The 27322-nt window shown below is 39.0% G+C and overlaps 1 protein-coding gene across 1 annotated transcript in view; it reads left to right on the top strand.

Annotated features, from left to right (window-relative positions):
- The first annotated feature begins 7297 nt into the window (after positions 1-7297).
- Positions 7298-27322, top strand: part of sbf1 (SET binding factor 1) — a 61388-nt gene continuing 41363 nt past the window's right edge. The window contains exon 1 of the mRNA XM_079263092.1: positions 7298-7461. Within this exon, the coding sequence (XP_079119218.1) occupies positions 7407-7461 (55 nt within the window). The 5' untranslated portion in view covers positions 7298-7406. The remainder of the gene's footprint in view (positions 7462-27322) is intronic.

Raw genomic sequence — 27322 nt, 5'->3', positions numbered from 1 at the left:
TGGAAACTTGTCGCAAATTTCACCTCTTTTCTATCTCTTGCAAGCTCCCAAAACTGACAACTGTCATACACAATATGAAACACACATAATTTAACCTATACTGCTTCCCACTATTCTCAGTAACTTTATTTTACATGACCATTATTGAACAAATTAAATTCCTAAACAATCAAACTATGCAAAAAGAATACCAGTTCTTATGCCTCACTTAAAAATGAGTCACACATTTAAATAAAGAGATTACAGGGAAAAAAGGAAATCCTCCATTTGGTTTTACACATTGAACTAATCTGTGAAGTCACTCACACCTAAAATAAGGAAGTGCTGGGTTGGCCACTCCCCAACACCTATCCTGGAAGGCAGATCCAAACAAAGAAGATTATTAAATATTAATACAATAATAAATGCAATACAACACCAGCACAAACAACCTAGGGTAGTAAGTGTAGCATGGTTCCATGGCAACAGAAATGACCATGTGACATAAGGTCAATGTAACGGACAACAAGTGATAATCAGCTACTGTCTCACCTACTTTGTCAGAGACTGCAGGTACCTGCACCCTTTTATAATAATAATAATAATAATAATAATAATAGTAATAGTAAATTTTATTAATAATGCACTTTATATTTGACACCAAACCTCAAAGTGATAAAATGTTCTTCTTCCTCAAACATGGCTTTGTAACAGATGCAGAATGGTTTCACAATGACTTGTTGAAAAATGCTTGGACGTCCCTCGAGTCTTGTTACCATCATAGAGAAGTCTGGATTATCTTTTTTTGTATTCATAACTCATCATTTCCTCAAAAAAAAAAGAAAAAAAAAAAAAAAAAAGAAAAAGAAAATGGAAATGATCTAGACTGGTGACTTGTCTGACCAAAGTTTACGTTTCCACTGTGTAATGGTCAATCTTTTGGATGGTTGTCCTCCTTCACAAAAACGCTTCTGTATTTTAAAAGATTTTGTCCCTGAGCAAGTGCTAACGTTTCGTAAGGCTGTTAACTTAATGTCAATCTGAAGCTACAAAGCACTGCTTTAGGATATTAAAGGGAAATCAAGTCATATTTAGTTTTAGTGAGTGTATTTTGGGACTTCATATTAACCAAGTTCATGAAGATTTTCACATTGTAGCTAAAACAAACCAGAACCCAGGCAAGATGTCCATGTGGGGCCGACAAGAGTTCATTTTGGGGCTGCAATTAAGGGTCCTACATGGATTTGTTTACAGTTTCCATGGTGGCTTTAGCTGTGTTTGCCCATATGGGTTTCAAGTTGGTTCTGACCTATTTCCAGCTGGGGCAGCTGGTAACTTCCTACCAGTCTTATTTTGTATAAAAGAGTTAAAAGAAGCCATGGAGCTAGCCGTGCAAGTCATATAGTCAGACAAGAGGACCCAGTCTACCACTGCTATCAGAAATCAAGCCAGGACTTTCTTTGTTTTTTTGTTTTTTTTTTGCATTTCCATGTATTTTTAACTTTTTTCTGATTTGATGTTGGATCTACAGCAGAATGCATCACTGTTATTGTCAGAGAAGAATTCACATTTTTCTGTGAATCTCCCCCCAGTGTTATTAGTTGCAACTCAGGACATGCAGAAGTTTACTTTACAAACAGACTCTTGCCACATTGTGGCACATCTTCAGGGCTCCAATTACAAGTCTAAGATCCTGTACATTACACACTAAACTCTGTGTTTTGACTTCACACATGACTCACCGCGTAACATAAACCTGCTACCTGCTTGTGTCTTACTAGAGTTGCAGAACCAAGTTGAAGTGTTTACCACAGTTCAGGGAAATTATTAAAACTTTGCAACACTTTCTCAGTGTAGCCTTTACGCTTCACCTGAGTAAGGGGGAAGCTGACTGCCGGAACAGTCCCGTGAAAAGCAATGATGTGCAAAAACCTTCTAACCACTTCCTGTCTAGGTTAGTCTACAGGAAGTCACATGATGCGTTGCATCCTGCAGAGAGCGGCTTCATGCTCTGATTGGGCTGCATGAAAAGTAGAGAATCAGTGATGGATTGTTGAAGTTCATGCTTGGTTTCTTCTTCTTTTTATGACTAAACTGTGTGAAAACAGACAACAGCAGAATATTACAATAGTGACATGTCTAAACCAGAAAGTATTCAAGGAATATTGGCTTTGACATTGATTATTTGTTTCAGCCCTAATCATACCAGTTCTGCAGAGCTTCACAATGCATCTCATTTACCCTTTACACATACTCACTCACCACATATCCCATATTGCAAATACAGGTTAACTTAGACAATGAATGCAGAGGAAATGGCTCCGTTAAACACAACTAAATCAACCAGCTCACTTGTTGATGTTCATTTAATCTGCACAGCGAATTAATTTGCCAGATTATATCTTGATCAAGGTCAACAACTGCCTTTAGTCAACTACTCAAATGTACAGTAAACAGTCTGGTATTTAAAGTGGAAATACAGAAGAAGTGAAATAGTAGCAACCAAGTAGTTGCTTTCAAGGCTGATGGGAACTGCTAGGGCGTCTGGGAGCTGACCAGTAAGCAAACTGAAATATTTCAGATGCCGGGATTGAGATGGGGCCTTGTCGAAGAGAAGATTAAAACAAAATCAAGTCTTTATGTGTAAATAAGTCTAAAGTTAAAAGAAAAATCTGATAAAAGAATAGACATAATTAGCTCAATTACAAGGCCACACTGAATAGTTTCCTCATTGAGTGATTTTCATTTTTTTTCTGAATTTCAAGCTGGGGTAGGTAGTCTTGCTCAGAGACTTTTTTTTTTTTTTTTTTTACTCTGGGTGAAGTGGTTCCTCGTCCTGATAGTAGTCTGTACATTTTTAAATCATGAACAATAAGAAATATAGTTAGGCCCCTCAGTCAACTGTAAATGTGTTACTGTAGATCTTCATAAGATTGCTCTTCTTTCTGCTCCTTTTCATTCAAGTCTTATTTTGTATTTATTTTATGTTGTGTTGAATGAAATAAATAAAAATGAAAAAAAAAAAAATCTGTAAAAACTCTGACCAATCAAATCCTGAAGTTATTCATTTCTTATATTTCTTCATGGCGGAGAAAATGAAGGAAGAATTTCTCCGACCCGCCTCGGTTTACTTGCCTCCTCCCGCTAAACAGCCGAGAAAGAGAAAATTGTTGGTGGAAAAATCTGCGAACTAGAAAAGCACTTGGAGAGCGGATTCACTGGATCCAAACGGTGATCTGGATCATCACCAAAATTAAACCTGTTCTTCCTTTTTACATTTCCAACAACTCGTAAAAAATTTCATTAAAATCCGTCCATAACTTTTTGAGTTATCTTGAACACAAATAGAAAAACGCCGGTAAAAACATAACCTCCTTAGCGGAAGTAAGAAAAAAAGCCTTGGAACCAAAGGGGGAGGAGCCAAGACAGGGTGCCACTTTCAGATCTTGCTAGCTCCCCAACATTACCTACCATAACCATAAAGTGCATACACCTTGCTAGTACTGGTTTGGACCACTGCTTTAATTATTTTGTGGCATAGATTCAATAAAGTGGAGAAATATTCTTAGAAATATTGCTCCATGCTGACAAGATAACGCCACACAATCGCTGCAGATTTGCACCAACATGAACGGATGATACAAGGCAGGATTGATCAATGCTGTCGTGGCGATTACACAAAATATTCACCCTGCTACCTAAATGTAGGAGCTTAAATTGAGAAAACATTTTTCCATATTTTATTTCCTCAGTTTAGTGTTTTTAGCTGGCAGGAGTAGCATCAGGTATGATCTTCTGGTGTTGTAGCCCATTGGCTTCAAGGTACATTGTGTTTCTACTGTACATTGCTTTGCATCTCCAAATAGATATAAACTTGCGGGAAAAATGCAAATCATGTCCATGTGCTTTAAGCTGACAAGAGAGGAGGAACGGCACAAGATTCCAGCCTTGAACACTAAAATATGCACATCAACATTTTGCAAAGTTCAAGTTTCTTCAGCAAAGACACTTTCACTGTATTCTTGTCCTGCAGGGAGAATCTTAGACTAACTAAGCTGTTCTCGTCTTTTACTCTTTAACCCCCTTCTGTCATCTTTCTGGCAACTTGTCAAACAAGGTTCAAGGTTAAGACGCAGTTAACGTCACCTTTGAGATTCAGTACTACAGTGGCGACCTCAGAATTACTTCCCGAAAATAGCGCTGGGGAGGTGTGCGTTATCTCCTGTTAACATAGCCTTGGTTGTCAGAAGCCGTGTTTATCACAGAGCAGCTCAGTCCTCTTTTCGCTAAGCCCCAAGTAACAGATAAATGTGTGAGAAAGAAAAAAGAGGGAAAGTGTTGCGAAAACAAAGCTCTTAATGAAAAATGTGACATCTCATGCTCGGGATTTCTGCAACCAGAGAGTGATAAGCGCTTCAGGTCAAAGGTCGAAGTGCAGGAAGTGCTGGAATTCTCTGGAGGTTGTTACAGTGCTGACAGCCAAGGACAGGCCACACGGATGTGTGTCCACACATCCCGCTGACATGCTATCGGCCTTTTCAAACTGACGCTAGTGCATCGTGTTTAACTTCACTTAAGAATATTCAATCTGATCCACTTTTTCCAAAGTATTCTGCTTTTTTCTAATAATCAGAGTAAATATGCTTGCTCCTAAAGACTACAAATGGTGGGAAAACTTTCTCTGTATCCACAAATCAATTGCTAAATGGACTTTTCACCATTATCATGACAGTGGATGACAGTTTATTAGAAACCGAGTTTACTGATGATTAAATGTGTATAATTCCATGGAGTTATTGCAGTTAGTCAGGAGTTCATTGCAGAACAAACATCCTTTTGCAATGGCCCCTTGCTATAGTAGTTTGGCCCCTTACATTAAGCTTCCTGCCATCCTGTCTTTCCCTGGCACTGTAAAAGAAAACAGAGATTTGAACATGGCTTCAGTAATTCAGCTGGTGCATGTCAGGATTTTTGGGTTTAGTAAGTAAATCCAAAAGGATACCCTCCTAGGATGAGTCTTTTGGGGTCTTTGGGCAGTTAGACGATAAAAATGGCAGTTTTTCTCTTGAAACGTAAAATTTTCTGATATTGACTCATTCATTGATTAATTCGTTCATTCTCCGCCACTTATCCGGGGTCGGGTCGCGGGGGCAGCAGCCTAAGCTGGGAAGCCCAGACTTCCCTCTCCCCAGACACATTTGCCAACTCTACGGGGGGATCCCAAGGCATTCCCAGGCCAGCTGAGAGATATAATACCTCCAGCGTGTCCTGGGTCTTCCCTGGGGTCTCTCCAGAGGGACATGCCTGGAACACCTCACCAGGAAGGCGTCCAGGAGGCATCCTGACCAGATGCCCGAGCCACCTCAACTGGTTCTTCTCGATGCGGAGGAGCAGCGGCTCTACTCTGAGCCCCTCCGGGATGACCGAGCTCCTCACCCTATCTCTAAGGGAGATAGGCCACCCTGTGGAGGAAACTCATTTCAGCCGCCTGTATACGAGATCTCCTTCTTTCGGTTACGACCGACAGCTCATGATCATCGGTGAGGATAGGAGCATAGATCGACTGGTAAATCGAGAGCTGATATTGACTGTTTATCAGAAAACACTTTTGTGGCAGGTCATCATCTTGTTTGCCATTTTCTTAATCAGTAATTCACTTCACCATTCCATATGTTGAGTTTTTAAGCTCTTTCCAGGAAAAAAAAGCTGTGAAAGGCAGTCTATCAGACTCAGGACACTGCAGGGCAATGACTGCTTCAGAGATGAATGTCAGTATGCCATCAAAATGACTCAGAAGCACAAGTCTAAAGCCTGTGCTGCTTTAAGGCTGCTGTATATGTAGCCGTACACAAAATAACTAAATGATAAATTCTTAAAAACATCTGAACTCCTTTAATTTCATGGTGTCCTCTTCAAATATACTTTTTGTCCTCTAAGGCAGCGGTTCTCAACCTTTTAGCAACACAGTACCCCTTGTAAAAAGATTTTTCAACCAAGTACCCCCACCACTGCAAAGTACTTTTGGTTAAAAAAAAAAACAAAACAAGAAAAACAGCACTTTGTCATTTTTCTTGAGTTTATTAAACTTTAACCATGCAAAACAATGGCAAATGTTTTGTACAACAGTACTACACTTCAACCAGGACTCCATCATTTGCATTGTCAAGGCGGCCGTGACTGACAGATATGGTTTGGCTTGTAACAGGTGGGGTTCAATTCATGTCTGAATGTGGGATTTTGGGAGTAATAACACGGTATAAGTCTAAATGGAAATTCAGTTTATGAATGTACTCTTACATTTATTGAAATATATTAAATGTTTATATCATTTTATATTATTCTATTTTAAGGATGTTTTAAAGAAAACATTAAAAGGTATATGTTTCCAAAAAATTTTTTACGTATCCCCTGGAATGCCTTGAAGTACCTCAAGGGGTACGTGCAAGGCCGGATTATCTAATGGACATTATGGGCACAGGCCCAGGGGCCCACACCCACTTGGAGCCCATTTGGGGCAAACACCAGCAGTTTGGACATGAAACCAAATGAAATGAAATTAAAATAAATTAAATGAAAAATACTTTATTAATCCCCAAAGGGAAATTTAATATTGTAGTATATAATTAACTTGAGGAAGTCTTGTTCCAGAGGCTGGTTCCAGAGGCTGATGACTGCTGGCAGGAATGATCTTCTGTATCTTACATCGGACCTGAAGAAGCCTCTCACTGAACACACTTTGTTCATAAATGAACAAATGTACTTTGTTCAAATGTACATAAAAGCCAGCTAGTTACACCACAGTATCCAGTGTATTGCTATTGGTACCATTGGCTGTGAGATGTTAGAAATGTCGTTTCACAGTGTATCATTCACAATTTTCAAAATAATGTGGTGGGGAAGGGGTCCCCTGGAACACTGAGCCCAGGGGTCTATGCACTTTTAATCCGGCCCTGGGTACGCGTACCCCATTTGAGAAACAGTGCTCTAAGATGTTACAAAATAGCCTTTGTTTTCTGAGAAATTGAGATCCTTCAGACACCCATTTAAAATAGTCCCACAAGGCTTTTATGGATCCATTTAGGGTTCTTCAAACTGACATCACCTTTCACCTCTGTGACGCTGGCGTTGCTTAAATGTAAGTGGGTTAATTACATGTTTTGGTCAGACTTTTGGCCCATGAACTAGTTTGGCTCCCCACATGGGACATTCTTGTCGAGCAGCCCCTCCCTGGAAGTCCCACACTGCGCAGGCTCGCGGCTTTCGGCTGTCAGGGCAAGGCAGACTGACAGTATGGCGGCGGAGTGCAGCTGGAAGGATGCTACTGTCGCCCGTGATGCTTCCATCGCCGGCAGCACGTAAATGGACTACTGACGGCAAAAAAGACAAGAGGATTTAGCGAGAAAGGCCTGTCGCCGTGAGCTCCTAAGATGGCCAGGCTCGCCGACTACTTTGTTGTGGTCGGTTACGACCTCGAAAAGCGAGGTGGGTGCTTGAGTTTAGCTCTGTTAGCTGTAACTGCATATTATTAGATGTATGGGTAAACAGAAGGCGGGGGAGGGAGGCGGGGACCGGCCGGGACGCCACTCACAGCTGACCGACGTTAGCTGCTGTCAGTCGGCTTAGCCGTCAAATCGACGCCGGGGACGCGCAGGCCTCGTGGGATTAGTGCGCTTTGAACGTGAGACTGACAGGTGGTGTCACACATTTCTGACAAGACAGTACACTTAATTAAGAACTTCATTACGTCCCTAAACCCCAAAACTTGTTTTATCTTCTTCATAACAAACATTTTTACTCAGTTGACAGCAAACTTAGGCTAACTTAATTAGCTACGAGCTAACATTAGCTTGCTGTAATGGGGCTGGCTGCTCGACTGTGACCTAAGACGGATTTATTCATCCTTTTCACCGTTTTAAATGGCAACACCCCCTACTGTCTAGCACTTGCAGAAATCGTACAGGAGATTTAATAGTTCACTTTGTTGGTGCAGAAAGTTAATGGGTTGTAGTTGCTGCTGTTGCTGCAGAGTCCCGGGTTGCAACTGTGGACAGGTTACAGCACGAAAATAAACCCCGCTTATTTCCACCTAGAATCAATTTAAAGCCCAGTTAAATAACTCAAAATCAATGCATTTTAGCGTCGGAGTTGTTTATTGTTTTCCTTGTCTGTGTTTCGTGTGGATTAACCTAGATGGCTTTGCCCCTCCCTGAGCCCCCTTTTGCACTGGAGCTCAGTTCCCTTGCGTTGTTGGGACGGGGTTTGGACCGTTATCTGAGCCCCCCTCCTCCACCCCTTTAGCCTGAGCCTTGGCCTAGATCTGAGCAGTATAATGGCCTGTTTAATCATAAAAAATTCAACTCTCCGTTGCCACGGAAGCTTGTAACTTCAAACGTGGTACACCCTTTTATTTGGAGTGGAATTTTGCTTGTGATTTATTCATAAGTGGCAAATAGTGACATGACAAGTCCTGTATAGCTAAAAGCAGGCAGAGAAATTACTTTTATCTGAAGGATGCTGGAGCAACCTTTATTTTTTCTGATTGCATCTTGTAGTTTTTTTTTTTTTTTTTTTCTTGTTCTTCTTCTTCTAGAAGGGGTTGATACAGGATGTTCTTAGGTGGACACTGCAAACACTGCAGAAACTTTCCTTCCTGTTCTACAGTACTTGAATGCAACACAAAGCAGTGGAAGCCTGTAAAAAGCATCTGGGAACCAGACATTAAAGCCACAGTGGCTTTAATGGATCAAGGCTTCCATATCTTGTTAAAACCAAACACTTAAAGCTGATGATGATTGTTGGCATTTTCCTTTATGCAGCTTTAACCTCACTCAGTGCTATGTTTCTGAGTGGAGATGTTTTGTTGTGGTAAAGATTTCCAGTTGCATTCAGATTCTTCCCTTTGCAATTATCATCTCCATTATCAACTAATGAGCTAATGTCAAAGTCATTAATATCATTTAGTGCATCCTCTGCACAGTCTGAGTGCTTGCACAGTCTATTCCGCTGGCTTATTACATGATATTGCAACCTATATACAAATGGCTGAAGTTGAATTTAACCTTTATTTTTCTGGATAAAGTATTTTTCTGCCTGGGTTGTACTCTTTTTGCAAAGAGAACACTGCTGCTCATCACAAATGAACTATCCTTGATCCACTAAGATACGAGGAATTCTCCTGTACAGTAGAGTTTCCTCTTGTGTCTAAATATTTCATGCATCCTGTCATTGTGTTTGTGTGTGTCTGTGTGTGTGTGTTTTTTCGTTCGTTCGTTGTTTCACAAGTGTGGGCTGTGACAGGTCGTCATCGCTACTTATCAGCTCCTCGGATCAGCGTTACCAACAGGATGATTGTGGGTGTTTACAAACAGACCATCTTTCTTTACCTTCTTTCTTTTTTACTTTAAATTGTATTGATTTCCCTAATTCACGTTTAAACAGTGAGGTAGACGTGCTAACCTGAGGGCAAAGCCTTGAATCTACCATTCATCCTGTCTGTGTCTCTCAAAAGTGTCGGTTTGCTTACATTGTGCTCAACCTAGATGCCATGTGACACCATCAGAGGATCTTAGAACCAACATGGCTAACTGTGGGCTGAGAAGAGTCCATAGTTGCTGGGATGTGGTTCTCCTTGCAAGGGTCTCTTGAGAAAGTCCACAGCATGTCACTGTGTTTTGACAGTGGTTCCTCCACTGTGTCGAGGATCCAGCAGCCAATTGGATTTACAGTCTGAGGCCCAAACAGGAAGCTGGGAGAGGACTCGAGGGAGACTTGTGTTTACAGTCAGTCCAGATTGTCCCCCTGTGTGCTCCTGGATGTGAGGAAAGGGGCGTGTTGGTTTGTGCGTGTCTGCGTAAGGCGGCCTCATTCATGACAATGATACACACACCGGCTGTAACTTACGGTTCTCTCTGTTGTAGCTCCATCTGTGTGCTGCCTGCACTGCATTTTGAGGCTGCTGATCATGGCTGTGGTGGCTTTAAGAGAATGCAGGAAGGTTGTTTACTGGATAGAGTGACAGCTCTGGTAACCATCCTGTTTTTTCACACACAGACAAACACACACACACACTCCTCGAGCATGTGGTCCAGTCAGGGCTGCTCACATTAGAAACCAGCAAGGTGCTGATGAGCTAAACGGAAATGTGTTTTGGCCAGTGTTTACAAAATTTATTCCGCTTCTGTTACATCAAACAATGTTGCCATGGTTACAATGTTGTGACATTGGTTACAAGAGTAAAATTGCTATGAAGTTGCAGTACATGCAATAAAAGATTAGTTAGTTGTGACACCATATTGAGTGAAGGCCATGTACTTAGTGGGTATTTAAAATATGATTGAATGATGGACCAATCACTTGGTGCATTTGCATTGACAGCAGTATTTTCACAATAACGCTTAATATAAATGAGCCAGTATTCTGATCATGGTGTTTGTGTGTTTTATGGATAAGATATTTCATTCATAGTCAGTATTGTAACTAATGGCTCTTGCCTCAATACATCTATTACACAACGGGTTCAGTTGTTAGTGTCACATCCAAAACCTTTGATATAATAATTTGCTTTAAAACAGAAACTCTGGTTTCCTTCTCTGAAGTGTGTTTTCTGCTTCCTGAAGCTATTTTGTGTTATACCTATTGAAACCTAAGATGTCAGTCGCATTGAAGCTGGCATCTTCCAGTTTGTGCTTACCATGTAAAAGTCTGATAATGCAACTTAAATCCAAACATTTATGTTTATTTTTATTATTAATACTCCAAACATGATCATATCTAATTCTACACTTAAGGTAGAGTGCAGACAAGTTATTTTTTAATGTGGGTGGATCAGCTAATAGCAGGACCAGCACTTCTGATAAGACTTTTGGAGGAGATATACTATACATTATACTGCACAGTGTGGGTTTGATCAGTGCTGGCATCCTCGAGCCTCATGTTGCTGGGCAGATGGGTAAACTTAATCCTTTCAGTCTCTTTTATTCTTTGGGTAAATTGCAATTTTTTTCACAGCTTTGCTTTGTTACACTAAGACTGGAGATGTTGCTGGATGTCACATGACTGAACGCCATTTTTACAATTTACTATTGCAGACAATAAGCTTGATGTCTGTAGTTTGTATATTTTTTTCTATAGACTAAAGATTATAAAGCAGTATATTGAATCTTTCTTGTTTTGGATGCTGGTGTTAAGAAAACCTATGAAAAGTAAGGCTAGCAGAAATAAAATGTCAAAAATAACTGTTTTTATCTTACAATAACAACTACATCTTGAAACTCCTGTCCACAGAGTCCACATGACATTTCTCCTGCACTAGTAAACCATGACAATGCTATTCATCTTTAATTCTTTATTTTGTCTGCTGTCATAGAATTTGCAGACATTTAGTAATAATTTGACCTTTCAATATACTACAATTTCTATGTACTTTTTTTTACTTAAAAGTTTGTCTAAATCTTCCTGTATCCTTTTTTGTTGGATATACACAAACACAAATTCTTGTTTTCAAGAAGACTTAGTATTTGTCAATATGTTTTTTATCTGCATATTTATATTTTAAATGACAAAAGAAATTCTAAAATTGCACGCTAACATTGGAAAGACATTATTTTTGCCTACTTGATAGCTGGATTAATTAATAATCAAATGACTTTGCCAGTCATGTGTGACACCTTAAGCCCTACTTAGTGTTGCAGCTGTCACAATTCACAAGTAATAACCTCAGGATTTAAATATTGATGACTAGCTGAAGATCTGAAGTTCACTGAACCTTTCATTGTGAATTTACAGATTGTTTTATTTAAAGTGGTCTTTGGTACTGTTAACCTTTTAGTGTTTGAGCCTCAGGATCATCTGACTCCAACACTAAAGATGCCTATAAATGGCAAAAATATTATTTCCAATATTTGAATCCTCTTGACGTCAGTGGTTTGGTGCCTAGTTTGGAACGTTGCTCCTGTCGAAAGATTGTTTTCATCCTTCTGAGATTATTTTCTTTGATACTGAAAAATTAAAGCAACACATAATGCTTATAAAGATTTGCGTGAATATACATCAAGGTCAGGGGCGAGACAGGAACCTCTCAGACTTAAGCTAAGATGAAGCAGGGGGATGAATTGGGGGGGGGGGGGGGGGGAGTGTATGCTGCTGCCAGAACTGCCTGCCTGTGGGCAGCCACTTCCTCTATTGCTCTAGAGCAAAGCTGTGGCCTTTCAGGCCCTCCAGAAATAGTCCTCACAATCAGCCTTTCATAGGGGGACAGAGTGACGCTCGGTCGCAGCCGTGGTTGCGGTGGATGGCTGGTTGTGTGTTTGTGTGCATATGTTGGCACGAGCTGGTCTCCTGCCTGCCATTCAGATGGACTGCCTGCCTGGGCACTTCAGGCAGCAGCACACACACTTGCTGTGTGTTTGCTGCATTACCATGGCAACGTTTCTCCCCACACGGCCCGCAGGTTGTGATGAGCATCTGCAGTTTTCTGACCAGTGACTCAGTCTGTTTGCTTTGATCATTAAAAAAAAAAAAGATTTGTCAAGATCATTGAAGAGTTTTTTATCAGACATGCACCATAGTGCTGAGATCTGGATGAGACCACTCTGTGTGTGTGTGTGTGTGTGTGTGTGTGTGTGTGTGTGTGGCTGCATTACAACCGTCTGTCTGCTGTGCTGAATGCTTGTTATTAACAAGGGAGACGATGGCCCCAGGGCCCCAACCCTGCCCTCATTCCTATTCCACAGATACAGAAGAGAGGGTGTTTGTGTGTGTGGGCTGGGGGATGGAAATGAACAGATGCCTCTAAATGTGCACATCTTCCCCCAAACTGGACATACAGACCAACTCTGCCTGTACTGTACACACTTCTTTTGCCTGATATTACTCACTCAGCTTGTGCTGCAAAGCTTTTTTGGGAAGTTTTTTTTGGTTTTGGGTTATGTGTTGCTATATAAATGGGATCTGGACCCCAGGGAGCAACTGAGGAGGGAATGTTCTTGCTGTAAAAAAAAATAATAAAAAAATTAGTCAACTTTAAAGAGTCATTTCTACCAAAATTTCATTCAATTGATGCTTGCTGTTTGTGTAAATTGTGCACACTACATATATTGAAACTGAGCATGAGTCAGGATACCCGTTTAGTGACTGGGGACCAGTGACCTTAAGTGAGAATTTATCCACTGCATGTTGGTGTAAAAGGCTAAGAATCAGTTTAAATGAAACACACTGTTGTATCAAACAGTAGACATAAAAATATTCATTTAAATCTGTTTTAATTCTGTATGAATGTGCTGGAAGGATGCCCTCCTTCATGCTTTGATGTTAACTCTGGAATTCAGAGAATTTAGCTGTCCCCTCTCAGGACAAAGGCTGAGTCAGTGCTGCTTACAACCAGCCTGTCCAAGCTCAAGGGAGCAATCGTTCAAATCCCCGAGGGGTGATCCCAACATGTCGGTAGCAGTTTTGATGAGGAGATAGTGAGGTTGTTAGGATTAGTGGAGTTGTTTGACAACTGCAGGACGCTGCGGTAACTACATCAGTTTATGCAAATGATACACATGCTTCTGTCAAATTTTGTCACATGTGCTAGCGCTGTTCAATATGCAATGAGTCAATATTAGAAAAACCTGAAATACTGGCTTCAATTTGGTCTAATTCTTTAGGAAATAAGGATAAAACAACTAATTTTCCTGATGGAGCAGAAAAAATAAATGCTTTCGATTTGATCAAGACACACTATTACCATCTAAACAAATACCATCTATATAATAAAAGAAGCAACCATTAGAGATAGATGCAGATCATAGAGACAACCACTAAGCGTGTTGTTCACATTTAAGAGGTCTAGTTAATCGGTGCTGATGCTGAGTGTTTGTCCATTAGTGTGGAGTCAACATCAACTGAGATTTCTGGAAAAGGTGGGTCCATATCTGCCTTTAAAAGATAGCTGATGCACTTTAGCTAAAATACAAATGCAACACAGACCAAAGACATGCAATCGTACAGTGCTTAATTCCTAATTTAATTCATACATCATTCTTCTCATCCACAATGGAGGTGGGGTGCTCAGCATCGTCTGGTACAGGTGCTAGATAGTTTCTTTGTGGCACATTGATGTACAACACACAAGCTAGTAATGCTAATTTGACTTCATGTTTTGTAAAGGGTCCTTCTCATTTGCGTGGTAAATAAATGTTGTATTTGGCCTCCGAGAATCCAAACACTTAAAACCCTGTATACATTGTATGTATCGCTATTTAATTGAGTTTATTTCATTTAAACTTTAATTTATGCTTATATTGGATTTCCTGTGATTCATGTTTCTCTTTCTGCCACTACGTGCGCCTTATACCGTATCAAGACCTGCTGTAACAAAGTGGATTTCTGCACTGTAGGATCAAGTAAAGTCGAAATCTACAGCGTCGTTTAGGGAGACGAAAAGCCATTCAGTCAGGATGTGGTCTTTTCTAAACATCACCAAAGTAAATTTTTTGCTTTCGTTTGGATCAGAGCACCAAAGGCCATGTGTCAACAACACACAACTGTAAAGTTTAGATAAAATATTAAGTAGACAAAAGTGGCAAAATGCAATTTAAAGTAAGAATAGTGACTTTTAGTTGCAATCAGAAATAGTATAACCCCTCTTGTATATGAATCTCCTTTACGCCTTGCAGGTAAATGGGAAACTCCCTCCCAGTTTCTGCAGAACAAAACACTGGAAGGGTGACCAGTCGTAGGAGATTAAGTCTACTCTTTGTCAAGACACAATCGAGGTCAAATCTGTGTTTTATAAAAATGGGAAATCTACCCAGATATACAGTGTGTCTGTTTTAATCCCATGTGTAGCTTGTGATTGGTTTGATATGCAGATTAAGAGATGGTTATTGGTCGAGGCCCAGTTTGTTGCTTCTGCTACTGTACAGCATTAACAGCATACTTGTCATTGCTCTCCCCTCCCCCACAAGTAGGTCTGGTGCTCTGCAAAAGTTATTCAGATTACTGTTATAGCACATTATTTGTTAACTGCAAAGGCAGAAGATGAAAAAGTAAGACTGTAGAGGTTTCTCCATTCCTGGGAGTCAGAAGCCAGTCAGCTACAGATTGAGCTGAAACCTAGCAGTCTGTCTCAATTGTTCATTTGTCACTGACTTTATCGTCTTCCTGTCAGATTCTCATTGCTACTGGTTTCTCAAGTAATGAGTTGTCTGTACATGTTGGGGTTAATGATTCCGTTTTTCTTTTTTTTTTTTTTTTAATCTGTGCTGAGGTTGTAATTTGCATCTTTCAATTTCACATTAGAAAATCATACAACTAACAAAGACTGAAATAATATTTAGCTATAATGACACAATTTGCAGAATAAAAATGAAGAAAAACTAGATTGGCTGTATAATAATTCAACTCCCCATGTTTTTAGGGATCCTCATGCTGCTGGAGCACATTGACTTCTCTTATTTTCTTAGAACAAAATCTCAGATATGTTGCCATATTGCTCTGCTCCTCTCTCCCCTGTCTCTTAAAGCTCCTCTATGGCCACAAGACTGCATCATGGTATGCATACCATGCATGTTTCTCATCATGTGATTGTCATTTAAGGATGAGAATTAGATACTGTCTGTAATTTATGTGATTCCAATCCTTCCACAGCTGGACTTCACAGAAAGCTCACTGCTTTTTGACATTATTCACAAAATATTTAATCTTAACCAATGTTATTTCAAATCAACTCAGTAGAAAGTGTTTGGGTTTATGACACCTTTATTGGTGTCAACTAAAACTTAATAAAACCTGATTCAAATAGTTTCTTATTGTCAAACAGTTTATTTCATATGGTGGACCATATGGGTCATATGTGTAGGCATGATCTTAGACAGTCTCCTATAATGAAAGATTGAAGTGGAGCTGAGCAGATGGTTGCCATGTCTGTCACCTTTTTTTTTTCTTAAAAATGTTGTTTTCCATTTCATCTCAGTGTAGGACAAAGCAGCTCATATCAACACAGCTCCTCACAGTTTGCTGTCTGTTTCTTTGTATTACTCCCATTTAGCAATGTTATCTTATCCAGAGAGACAAATGACAAGAATGGAGTGTCAGAGAGACATTTTTGCACATGAATGAGTTTCTTGGTCTGTCGTGATTACTTGAATATCAGCACAAAAGTTGTCTTTTTTTTGTGTGTGAGCTCCTATTTGGACACGGGAGGTGAAGTACAAGTGGCTAATTGGTTATGATTGCTTCAAAAGTTTCTGACATTTTGCCATGTTTTTTTTTTTTTTTTTTAAATTATTCTCTGCATTCTGAAATAACTTAAAGTAATTAATGACTGATGTGCGGTATTAATGCTAGAGTGTGAAGGGCTAAAGAAGCTGAGGTTGGTGTTGGATGAAAGTTTAGTCCTGGGTATGCATGCTTCAGAAACGCTGCTCAGAGTAAGAGACAGTAGATGGGCTGTGTCCTTTCAGTTTTGGCAGGTTTCCTCCCTCTATTGAATCCGTTTGTTAGGCCCAGACAAGAGACCGAGGACAGTCTCAGACACACACAACCACCTGTAGTGACAAAAGTAAAATAAGAAAAGAAAAAGGGAAGGAAAAAAAAAAATGTTTTTAAAATTTTTTTTTTACTCTTGGATGGTTATTTAGTCTGAAAGTTCTGAAAAAGTACCATCTAAATAAGTGAACATGGTCCCTCTGGCTACTGTGCACCTCTTTGAGGCTGTTTCCTCTCCTGGAAAGCCTTTCTTTTTGTTTTGGGGTTTTGGGTTCGTGGATGGGGAGGGGGGCAGCGGGGTATTAGTTCTGGAGGAAGGATGTTAGTTTGCTGAAGAGCTTTTGTACAAAGAAAATGTCCCACATTGTCTCCAGGGCGACGGCAATTGCCAGATGGAGCTCTCTCTCTCTCTCTCTCTTCTTTTTTTTTTTTTAAATTTAGCACCCTCTGTTTAGTTCCTTAAAGGCAGCTTTGCTCAGTCAGTTCCTTCTGAACACAAGCTGACTCATTAATTCATGTAAGACTGTAATCTCCTCCATCATTTGACACGAAATTAAGACATTATAAATGTCAAGTGTTACTGCCTGATATGCAGAATTGCTCTGTAACATTAAACCATGCTTTGTTTCTCTGACCCAGTAACTAAGTGACTCACACTTGCTTGAATTGCTCAGAAACTTTGTTCCAACAATGCACCAGATCAGTGTCTGCAACTTCGCACACATGGATCACAAACCCCTCTAACAAATCAGGATTTAACTAATGAACAAAAATGAGTTGTATTAATGCAGCACATGAAACTGAACTTGTTTTACTTCAGTCAAGCTAAATACTTAATACTGCTCATCGCTGCAAGTCTGCACACAAAGACGAGAAGATTCTGAACTCTTTATTGTCCCGACTGCTGCAGTTGTCGTGGAAACGGCCCTGATGTCATGTCACTGTGGTTTGGAAGCTTGCAGACGAGAAGCTGCGGTCTGGTTCAGCAACGAGACCGTGGCGCAGGCTCATATATGCAGACACACATGCACACACCACCCTGCATGCTCATTTGAACTTTGATTGCCATTTCAGTTTTCACCTGGCTGTACTTCATCTGTGTTAAGTCCTCACCATCTCTGGCTGGCACCCATGGCCCACATTTCCTCCACTTTCCCTGCTTGTTATCTTTTTCAAGCTTTTACCTGCCTTTAATTGACCTTTTTTAGCCACTTCTGTGATGTGTGTTGCTAATTTTGGTTGACATCAGTGTAAATCAGTTAAATAAACAAATACATAAACGTTAAAATGCTGATTATAGCAGCGTGTCAAAGATTCCTTTTTAGTATCTAAGTAAATAAATATTTACAAAGATATCACCTTTCAATGAGATCATTGACAAGCATTGAAATAAATAATGATACTGACAATGGAAGCAGTATTTCCAGAGCTGCTTTCTCTGTTGTTTCCTGCTGGTGAGTTTCTTAACTTTGGGGCATAACAGACAAATGCTGCATGTCCAGTTTTCCCCGGCTTTTGGAGGAAAACCTTTGCTGAACTAGTAAATGATCACAGTTTTGTTGGACTCATATAATTAATAAGAGTGTTAGTGTTGTAGCCTGGTCCTTCTTCGTTTAGAGCTTTTCCATGTAAGTAAATTAAATTTAAAATCAGTTCAGAAAGAAACTCAGGCAGCCTAGAGATGCTCAAACTAGATCAATATGCTCTCTTTTCTTGCTTGTGGTTTGTAGCTGGGCTGCAGGGTTATGAATAAAAGTCTTCTAAAAGGACATTACGCAAATCACGTTTTCTTGACATAAATGCATAAATTCATCTTCAAGCATCTTTTTTGGTGATGAATTATCTAATGTTTGCAATATTTTAGAGATGAAATGTAATTTTGTTCTATTTTTCTATGACCTAAAGGTAAAAAAAAAAAACACCCTGACTTGTGAGCTCAGATTTGACCCAGGGATTCCCACGTTACAAAGTAGTACAGCAGCAATTTTTAAGACGTTTTTTATTTTTTTATTTTTTAATAGTTAAAACAAGAACATGTTCAGGACTGGTACAAAATGTTGACAAACCAAGAGACATGGTAGCCTGTTAGTAGCTTTTTCTGAAAAAAGGTCATCAGTATATGAAAAGTGTGTTCAGGATCCTTACATTGGGTACGGTTACATGATGTTTTATAATTCAGAATTAATAATTGAAACAAGTCCTTACTTAATTCCTCTTTAGAGCAGCGGGTTGGGAAGGGTTCTGATTGGACAGAGGGTGCACGTGATGTATGATGTATCCCGAAAATAAACAAAGTTTGCTCCCTGCTTCTCGTCTTTTCAGTCATAACTTGTAAAAACTACATTATAAGTACCAGTTTCGCCGCTATTTTTATTATAATTTTGAAGTACCAGCTCAACACGAGCATACTACTTGTTGCAGCAACTGAGAAGGAGAAGAAAGATAGACCAGCGAACACGGGAGGCAAAACAACGCGCGTCATCGGGACAGGACAAGGTAACGAGCATGCTCAGAACGACCAGAATTAACTTAGAGTGGAATTAAGGTTTACATGACAGAGAAATTAAATAGTTCGGAATTAAAATGTGAATAAACCTTACATTGGACACTTACATTGGAATTAAGTGTAATTCCAAATAAAAATTTTCATTAGGAATTAAATTTTTACATGGTCATTTTTCATCAATTTAAAGCGGAATTAACTTTTATTCGGAATTAAACAGGTATTAAAACTCGCATGAAAACGTAGCAGATGATGTGTCGTCTCCATACAGTAAGAACTAAACACATCCAGTGTGACTACGTTCCCCGTAATGTTGATCTAAAACTGCTCATGTATAAGTGTTAAACCAGGTCAGTGCTTCTTTCTGAGGCTGTAATTTACTTTGTCTATAAGTAACATTTTGGAGTTGGCAGCATACAGAAGGATATCCATAGTTATATGGATATACAAAGTAAGCAGACACTTCACTTTGCCATAAAATATACCTCATGGTACTATAATGACCCCAAAAAAGTGAAAAACAAACATGCTTGCACAAACATTTACTAAATAAATGAAGCCTTCTTTCCAAATATTATATATGATGTAAGTTATATCTAACCAGGGAAGAGAATGCATAGAGAAAGGGCTGAAAAGTGTTTCAGCATCTGGCATCAAAGTGAAACTGATAGTAACTTGGTTACCATCCTGCTGATGTTATATAACAGGTCTAGCTGATAAGTGGATGTCAAATACCTGCAAGGCCACACCGCTCATTTCAAATTCCTCTCGCCTTACATAGTTAGTGAATCCTTTGAAATCATTGTGTTACAGCATCAAAACATCAGTGTTCTTTCAGTTTAAGCCGTCCACTGTATCGTCTTTATAAAGGCATATGCTATAAGTGCTCTGGAAGCATATTTTCTCTTTATTTTGAGTGTTTTTCCATGAGAATTTGTGGGTTATCTCTTTGAGAACACCCAACGCATGTCTTTAGCTGTCATCTTTGCGATGTAATCTGCTACTTGCTCATCACATTTCACCTCAAATTTACTTCATCTAGTGACAAATCTTGTCACTGACTGCTGATATGCAGATAGTCATTTCATGAAATGCTTTGCTCCGTATCTGCGTGGCTCCTTTTTAACCATGCCGGTCAAAACAAAAAAGACAGACATAACAATTTCACACTGAAGCACAACAAGTTCCATAACCGTGCATGCCGATGCCAAAGTGACTTAATAACTTAAATAAGATCCTACATACCGCAACGCTGAACTGGATTAAATGGGTGTATGTATGGGTGTATGTATTATGTATGCTGCCACATCTAAGTTGAAAGCATACCTGTATTTTGATCATTGGAATGCTCATGAAATATTCCTTTGTGCCTGTATGAGAAAAGGAAAAAAGAAATGGAGGTTTTTTTTAAATGTTGTTTTTTTGGGGAGAAAACCTTCATAAAAGTTGTTTTCTTTGGCCTGTCTTCATGTTAACATGGCTTGAAAAGTACTGATTTTTCTTTATTTGAAATCCACTGTGTGCAGTATTAAATAACTCATATCTGTCATATTTGAGATTAAACTTCTTTTAATTTATCACAGAAACTGCAATGCAGAAAGGTTCAGCTCTGCTGTAGTAGTACTACAGGAGGTGATGCAGAGATGTCACAGCTGCTCATGGATTAGACTCACAGGACTGTAGCTTGACTTTTGTGTCATGCTTTATGTTTTCATGCCAGCCGCATTAAGTTTTTATGCCACAAACTTGTTATGCTACGTTTCATCCTAAGACTGATGGATGGAAGTAAAAATGCGTTTTGGACGTGTTTAACATCAACAGCAGGGATTTTGTTTGCAGATGAACCCGTTTGCCTGAATGCACATAGTACTGGATCATATTTGTTTGCTACTCTGAGCCTTCTGTTGTTTGCCTTTGTCACCGCAAGTATTATTCAGTTCATGTTTGTTTAATAAATGATTAATGGAACCTGATTTTCTGCTCATTTTGGACCTAAAATATTCTAGTTAAAGTTTCCTGGGAATCTTCATTCACTGAAGAAGCATACTGTATAGCATCAGAGAAAGTTTGTGTTGAAGCATTAGAGCTATAGTGGAAACATCATAGTCTGTTATTTTCTTTTGTTTGAAACATTTAACATATTTTTAAAGCTCTTTCTTATCATTGAACACATTTTAAGGTTTAAAATGAATAGCTGCCAGGAAAAAAAACTTGTAAATTGTAAATTTTGTGTTTGATGCTTGAAAGAGTGTTTGTTTGGGCATGGTTACTAGTAAATAATCTGTAATTTTAAGGCTGTTTTGGTCCGTTTACCGAGTGAGACTAATGTAACCCCTAATGTCCATTATGTATACTGTGCCATTAAGTAAAAACAAAGTAACCTGCAGTCATTTGGAGCTTTCTATTTAACACGATCTCTTAGCATCTTTAGGATCAGAAAATATGAGTTGAAATGGAGGAATAATCCCACATAACTAGAGACGTAAATCTGATATTATGGTTTCACTATTGTGTTTAATGAGTGATGGTAAAGATAAGGTTATGGTTGCAGTGAAGACAAATAATAAGGAATACACTAGGGCTGGGCGATTAATCGGATCTTAATCTCAATTACGATCTGGGTTTTCAACGATCATAAAAATAAAAGGGTGTGATTATTTTTCTCTTTGCAGTTTCCTCTCCTGCTGTCTTTAGTTGCTAATCGAGCATCACTGGCATTGCAGTGCTGTGCTGTAAACTCCTCCCACAGCCGCTTTGGTTTCATTCAGACACTGTTGCCAACTTGGCAACTTTCTTGCTGAATCTGGAGACTTTTATGGTTAAAAGCGACAAATCTAGCAACTTTTACTGGAGTTATTAGAGACTTTTCTGGTGTTTTGGCGACTGACTTGAAGGCACATATTGTTCTGCAGTTACTGTAAGGAAGGAGCAGCGGGAGTCTCTCTCGTCCTAAAGCACTCCCAGGCGGCCAGTCTCAGTCGGCTCCGGCTGCAGGTCAATGTAGAATAACTGCAGTAGGTTGTGGAAGTTCACCTAAACATAGTTTATACCATTGTCAGTGACCAACTAGCTGCATTATTTTCGTATACATAGTTCGGCGAGTTAAACCACTGCAACGCGTTAATCAGCTGGTTTAGATCAGTTGTCTTTTAACAGGTGAATGAGAGAAACACGCTCCCAGGTGCTGCAACATTGAGACCTGCTTTACAGCACACACACTGCACTACATTTTCTGCCCTTTTGAGTGTGAAATGGTCCAATACTTGCGACTTTTTCGGTCTTTTCCTCTCATCGTCAGAGCGAACCGCTCGCCGCAGTTGTTTGAAATGTCCGTCATCAGTCCGGGTGAAACAGTCATACTGTACAGACATACCGTAGGCAACAGATTCTGTTTTTATATATTTTATAAATGTTTAAATATTTTATATGTTTACTGAAACAGTGATGTAGTCCTTCAGTGGTCTGAGAATGCCGTGATGATGCATAAATTATAATATATCACCACGTGATATTAATTAAATGACGCCTCGAGGCAAATAATTTGCCTCGATCAATTTTTGTACTCGAGTTACTCGAGTAATCGTTTCAGCCCTAGTTATAATATGAAAGCTGGGTACAATAAGACGTTATGACAGCTTCGTTGTCACACGGACCGTTACAGGAAATCATTCCTGTCCACCTTAATAAGACCGTTCAATGCTTCTTCCTTGTGTCTTAGATAACATCACGAATGTTAACAATGGTATTTATCTCCTCTCAACCATAGAGAACACCACACCACACAGCGTAGTTTAAAAAAAAAAAAAAAAAAAAAAGGATAATTGTGTTAAATAATCGAGATCTCAATTTCAGTCAAAATAATCGTGATTATAATTTTTGTCATAAGCGAGCAGCCCCAGAATACATGATGATTTTATTTGTTTTTTTTTGCATCTGTATTCTGATGTCTGTATACTTAGTAGTGATATCCCAGGACATGCAGCATTAGCTAAAGGATTTTTAATTCAGATGTATCATCTCACATCTCATTTACAGCATGGTGCATTTTCTTTGTCTGATAAAGCATGATTTACTCAGTGTTGGGACTATACTGTTCTGACTGGAAGAATAGTAGAAAAATTGCAGAAGAAGATGTGTATTTGTTTGCAGAGGAAGAAATACACATCTTTCTTTAGATTTGAATGGATTTGTTCCTACAAGTGACAGCAGAGCTTTCTCAAAGCAACCATGTTGATTGAATACGACTGTTTTTATTGGTCGCACATGTGCGCCTAACATTTTATTATCTCTCTGAATGTCTGTCAGCATAAAATGCCAAGTGAAAGGGTAGGATTTCACCTGTTTGGCTCAGTTGTACACCAACGTATGTGTTTGTTTCAAGTTAATATGTTTTCTGACAAATAATGATACAAATGAGTGGAATCAATTTCCAAAATATAGAATATTGTGGAATAAACTATTATTCTCATTAATTTAAGGTTTTGTTTTTTTTTAGTGTCTGAGCAAAATGAAGCAAAGAAGCTGGATGAGAGTTAAATGCATTTTGACTGCTGCATCTAGCTGTCCGTGTGATGTCACCTCCACTGACCCAGCTCAGGTCTCCTCCAGAAGTTTAGCAGTAGCTAAGAGGTTTCAAAATGAGGAAATACAGCTCTAAAAAGACTGAAAAAGCTGCATCAATTTGTGGTGAAGCTTTCGAGTGGAAATATACGGGCTGATGAATCTTGTCAAAAATAAGTGAAGCTTCCATTAAACTCACTCTGTGTTTGAGCTTCATCTAGAGGATGTCCTGGAGAAAAATAGTAGAAAATAGATATTAATTGGGTTTAACAACACTACTAATGTAAGAGTATTTTGGGAAATACAAAACTGCATGTCTTTGGCTGATTAGATCAGGCAAAAATGTGGCATATAATGAAGCCAAAAAGAAGCTGCCTTTTAAAATAAAACTCAAGTCCAAGTAGGTTATGATCATGAAGAAGATTAAAAGTCAATCAAGAGGAAGAATGTTTGGCTAGCACAGCACAACCTCATGAGGTATTTTATAGTTTGAAATGTTTTGTTTCATTCAGTTCAGCGATGCTAGACCTTGCATTTTATTTCTACTTTTTTCTGCTTAACATTCACGCTTTAACATTTCCCTAAACCTCATTCTTGTTCACACTAACTTAAACAACCAACCATTTTGTTTATTGATCTAAAACAATTCTTACAATTAAATGAAAGAAGCTGCTGCAAGCAACACTGCAAAAAATTGGAGTAAACTTACATTTTAAAGGTTAAAACATTGGCTGTATGAGCCAATGCTACACATTAGTCTGAAGGCTTATTTCTCTGACAGAGAAACAAAGCCTCCGGCTGGCTGTTCTGCAGGAGTCTCCATAACCCTTCTGCGGGGCCCTCGTGCGCTTCCTTCCTGTGGTGAGGGCAGTTTGGTCCAGTGTCTCTCCAAGCATGCTCCAGTCTCCTGCTCTCATTTACTAATAGCTACCCAGAGTTTGTGTATCTCTGGCGCTGAGGAAGAGCTATGCACTGCCAAGAGAGGAGTGAAACAAATAGTTTCAATTCTGAGGATGGATCAATAATAATAATTTCTTATTGCTTATCCTGTCAGCTCCAGAGAGGCTTACTTGGTGTGTGTTGCATTAAAACTACTTGTGCGACATGTAAGTTAAAGTGAAAAACTGCCCATGTTGTTCTTGCATAATTAATAACATTCAAGTAAGTATTGTTTGTTCAAACTTGGGGACCACAGAGAACACAAAAGCTGCTGATGCTTACTGGGGATGTTGCTACAAAATCTGTCTTATTTTTTGGAAATTATTTTCCTATTTCTGTTGTGCTTCTTTTAAGACTTATTTTCTTTCATTTCAACCCCATAGAAGCATTTGTTGACCAGGTTAGGGATTACAAATAAAACCAAAAAATGCACTGAACCTGTGCTTTTTCATGTTAAATGTTAACCTATGATTGAACTTCACAAAAACACAAAATAGGAAAAAAGCAAGTTGCAGCATTGAGTGCTTTGTGGTGTTTCTTCTCCAGAGTTCCATGAAGAACAAGTTAGGTTTTAGGAATGAGCACCAGTCATTTCAAACCAAAAGAAAATTAATCTAGTCTTGGGACCAATCACACAAGTCACTGCTTGTCCCTTGTTGGCATCGCAGACAGCGATTTTACTATTTCCCTGCTTGTTGTGGGAGCTGGCCTACTTTCTGTGTAACGGTTGTACTTCTTTTATAGTTTCTTTTATAGTTCTTTCTTTTATAGTTTGGTGAATACACACCGATTGTCTCTTGAGACATTCATTTAATACATGTTTAGGATTGGGCCTATGACAAACTCTGGTAAAGAAATCACCAAATCAGAGTATTTTGATTTGCACCATTTTATTCTAGTTTAGTTTCCTTTGTATTGGGAAGTTAAGTGTATTCTCTGTGTGGATGAATGCTGTCTTTAAGCAGCCTGCAGGGCTTCAGCTGGAACCAAGCTGAAAGACGGGCTTGTGGTGGTTACATAAGTTGGCCTTTGTTTTATCATTGTGCTGTTGTGACGAGCCAGGCGCTGGCCACCAAAAGCTACTTCCAAAAGTGGAAATGGCCTATTTGGCCAGCAGCAAATAAGCATTTTAACACATTTCACTGTTTAAAATATACTTTCAGTTCTAAAAGTTTCTTTTTACACCACAAAAAAAATCAACTAGTCTTGTATCATGTCTTAAAAGTGCTGAAATGCAATCCCACAGAAATAAATAATGTGATTATTGATCCTTATTTTATAAAGACAGTGCTAAAATATGGAAAAAGTGGAAAAACCTAATGTTCCCATTGATACAACAGTTTAAAACATTTTTAGAGACAAAAACATGAAATAATTGTTGTTTGCAGGGTGTCATCAGTCTCACGTTGTTCTGGAGGAGTTTATAATCTCGATCCAGATCTCTTTTAAGGTGGAATTTCAGTCATTGTCTTGTGTGGACTTAGGGCCATTGCAGTACCCTGATTCTTTTTCTTCTTCGGCCTTTCTGTGGATTTGCTGCGGTGCTTTAGGTTACTGTCCTGCATGGCCCAATTTAAAACTTTAGCTATTAAATGGATGGCCTTATGAATGACTCTTTGCTAAATAAAGGAGTCGATGGTTGACTCTGTCGTGCCCCAAACTGAATAATCACCGCTTCCCCGCCATGCTTGATGGTTGGTATGGGCATGTTTGTACTGATATCACCAATCATCTCCCGTTTGGCATGTCTGTTCCATGGACATTGTTCCAGGATTCTTATGATTTGTACAGATGTAACTTTACAAACTTAAGCTTTGCTAAGATGAGAAGGATTTCTCCTGCTATTCTTCCAAGTAAGCCATATTTATTGAGTGTTTTTATCATATTATATACTCAATCTTGACATTTACATGGTCGCTAAGGCATGTAGAGTCTGAGATGTATCTCTTATCAGTGTTTTTCTGGAATTTGTGTGTGCTTTGCTTGTTCTGACCTTGAGCTGAACGTCCTGGGAAGATTGACATCAGTCCGCAATGTTTTCCTCTTATGAATACTCTTCTTACTGCAGAATGATGGACTCCAAATTCTGTTATATTGGCAGTGTAATCAATTTCACATTGATGAGCAGCAGCAGTTGCTTCACTAAGATCACTTCTGATGTCTTTCCTCCTTGGCACTGAGTTAATAGACACTTACATGTTCTAGACCAGCAAAATCTCAATGCCTCTGCTTGTATACTGGCACTGATCACACTTTCTGATGATCAGTTCATTGATAAAACACTTTGGTCAGCAGCATCTGGCAGATTTTATTATTTTATTTTTAATGGAAGCAATATGATCGCATTTACAGCTGGTAACCACACACTGTTACTCAACAGTGGTAATTTGACCTTGTTGGTTTAAGCATGACCCTGTAGTGTTCTGGTTCATATGGAAAAAAATTACCTTGCTGTCACGCTTCTATGATTTATCACGCTTAGTAAAATGATAAAATAATAGCCATTGGAAGATCCACCAAATTCTCTAAATGCAAAGGAGCCTCATTGCTTCTTTTATCATCTCTTTCAGCATATATTATGTTGGACAATCTTTTGCAAAAGTTGATCTTTCATTAAATAGATTTAATTTTTAGTATTCATTTGAGGTCACATCCACTTCACTAGTTGTTCATTACATAAAGTATTTGACATCCATTGTGGACCAGAGCTTGTGTGTAGCTGCAGATTTCTGCAGTATCGGCGGCAACCGGAGGTTTCAAGACCCTCAGTTGTCAAAATGGCCTCTTTGTAGGAGTAAAAATTTGCAGGTGTAATTTAGAGCTCATGCTATGTTCTTTGATTTGAACTATTTTAGACCATAACAATGT

This window comes from Telmatherina bonti (genome assembly GCF_933228915.1).
Source record: "Telmatherina bonti genome assembly, chromosome: 23".
Lineage (NCBI taxonomy): Eukaryota > Metazoa > Chordata > Actinopteri > Atheriniformes > Telmatherinidae > Telmatherina > Telmatherina bonti.
This window is presented reverse-complemented; position numbering and strand designations above follow the sequence as displayed.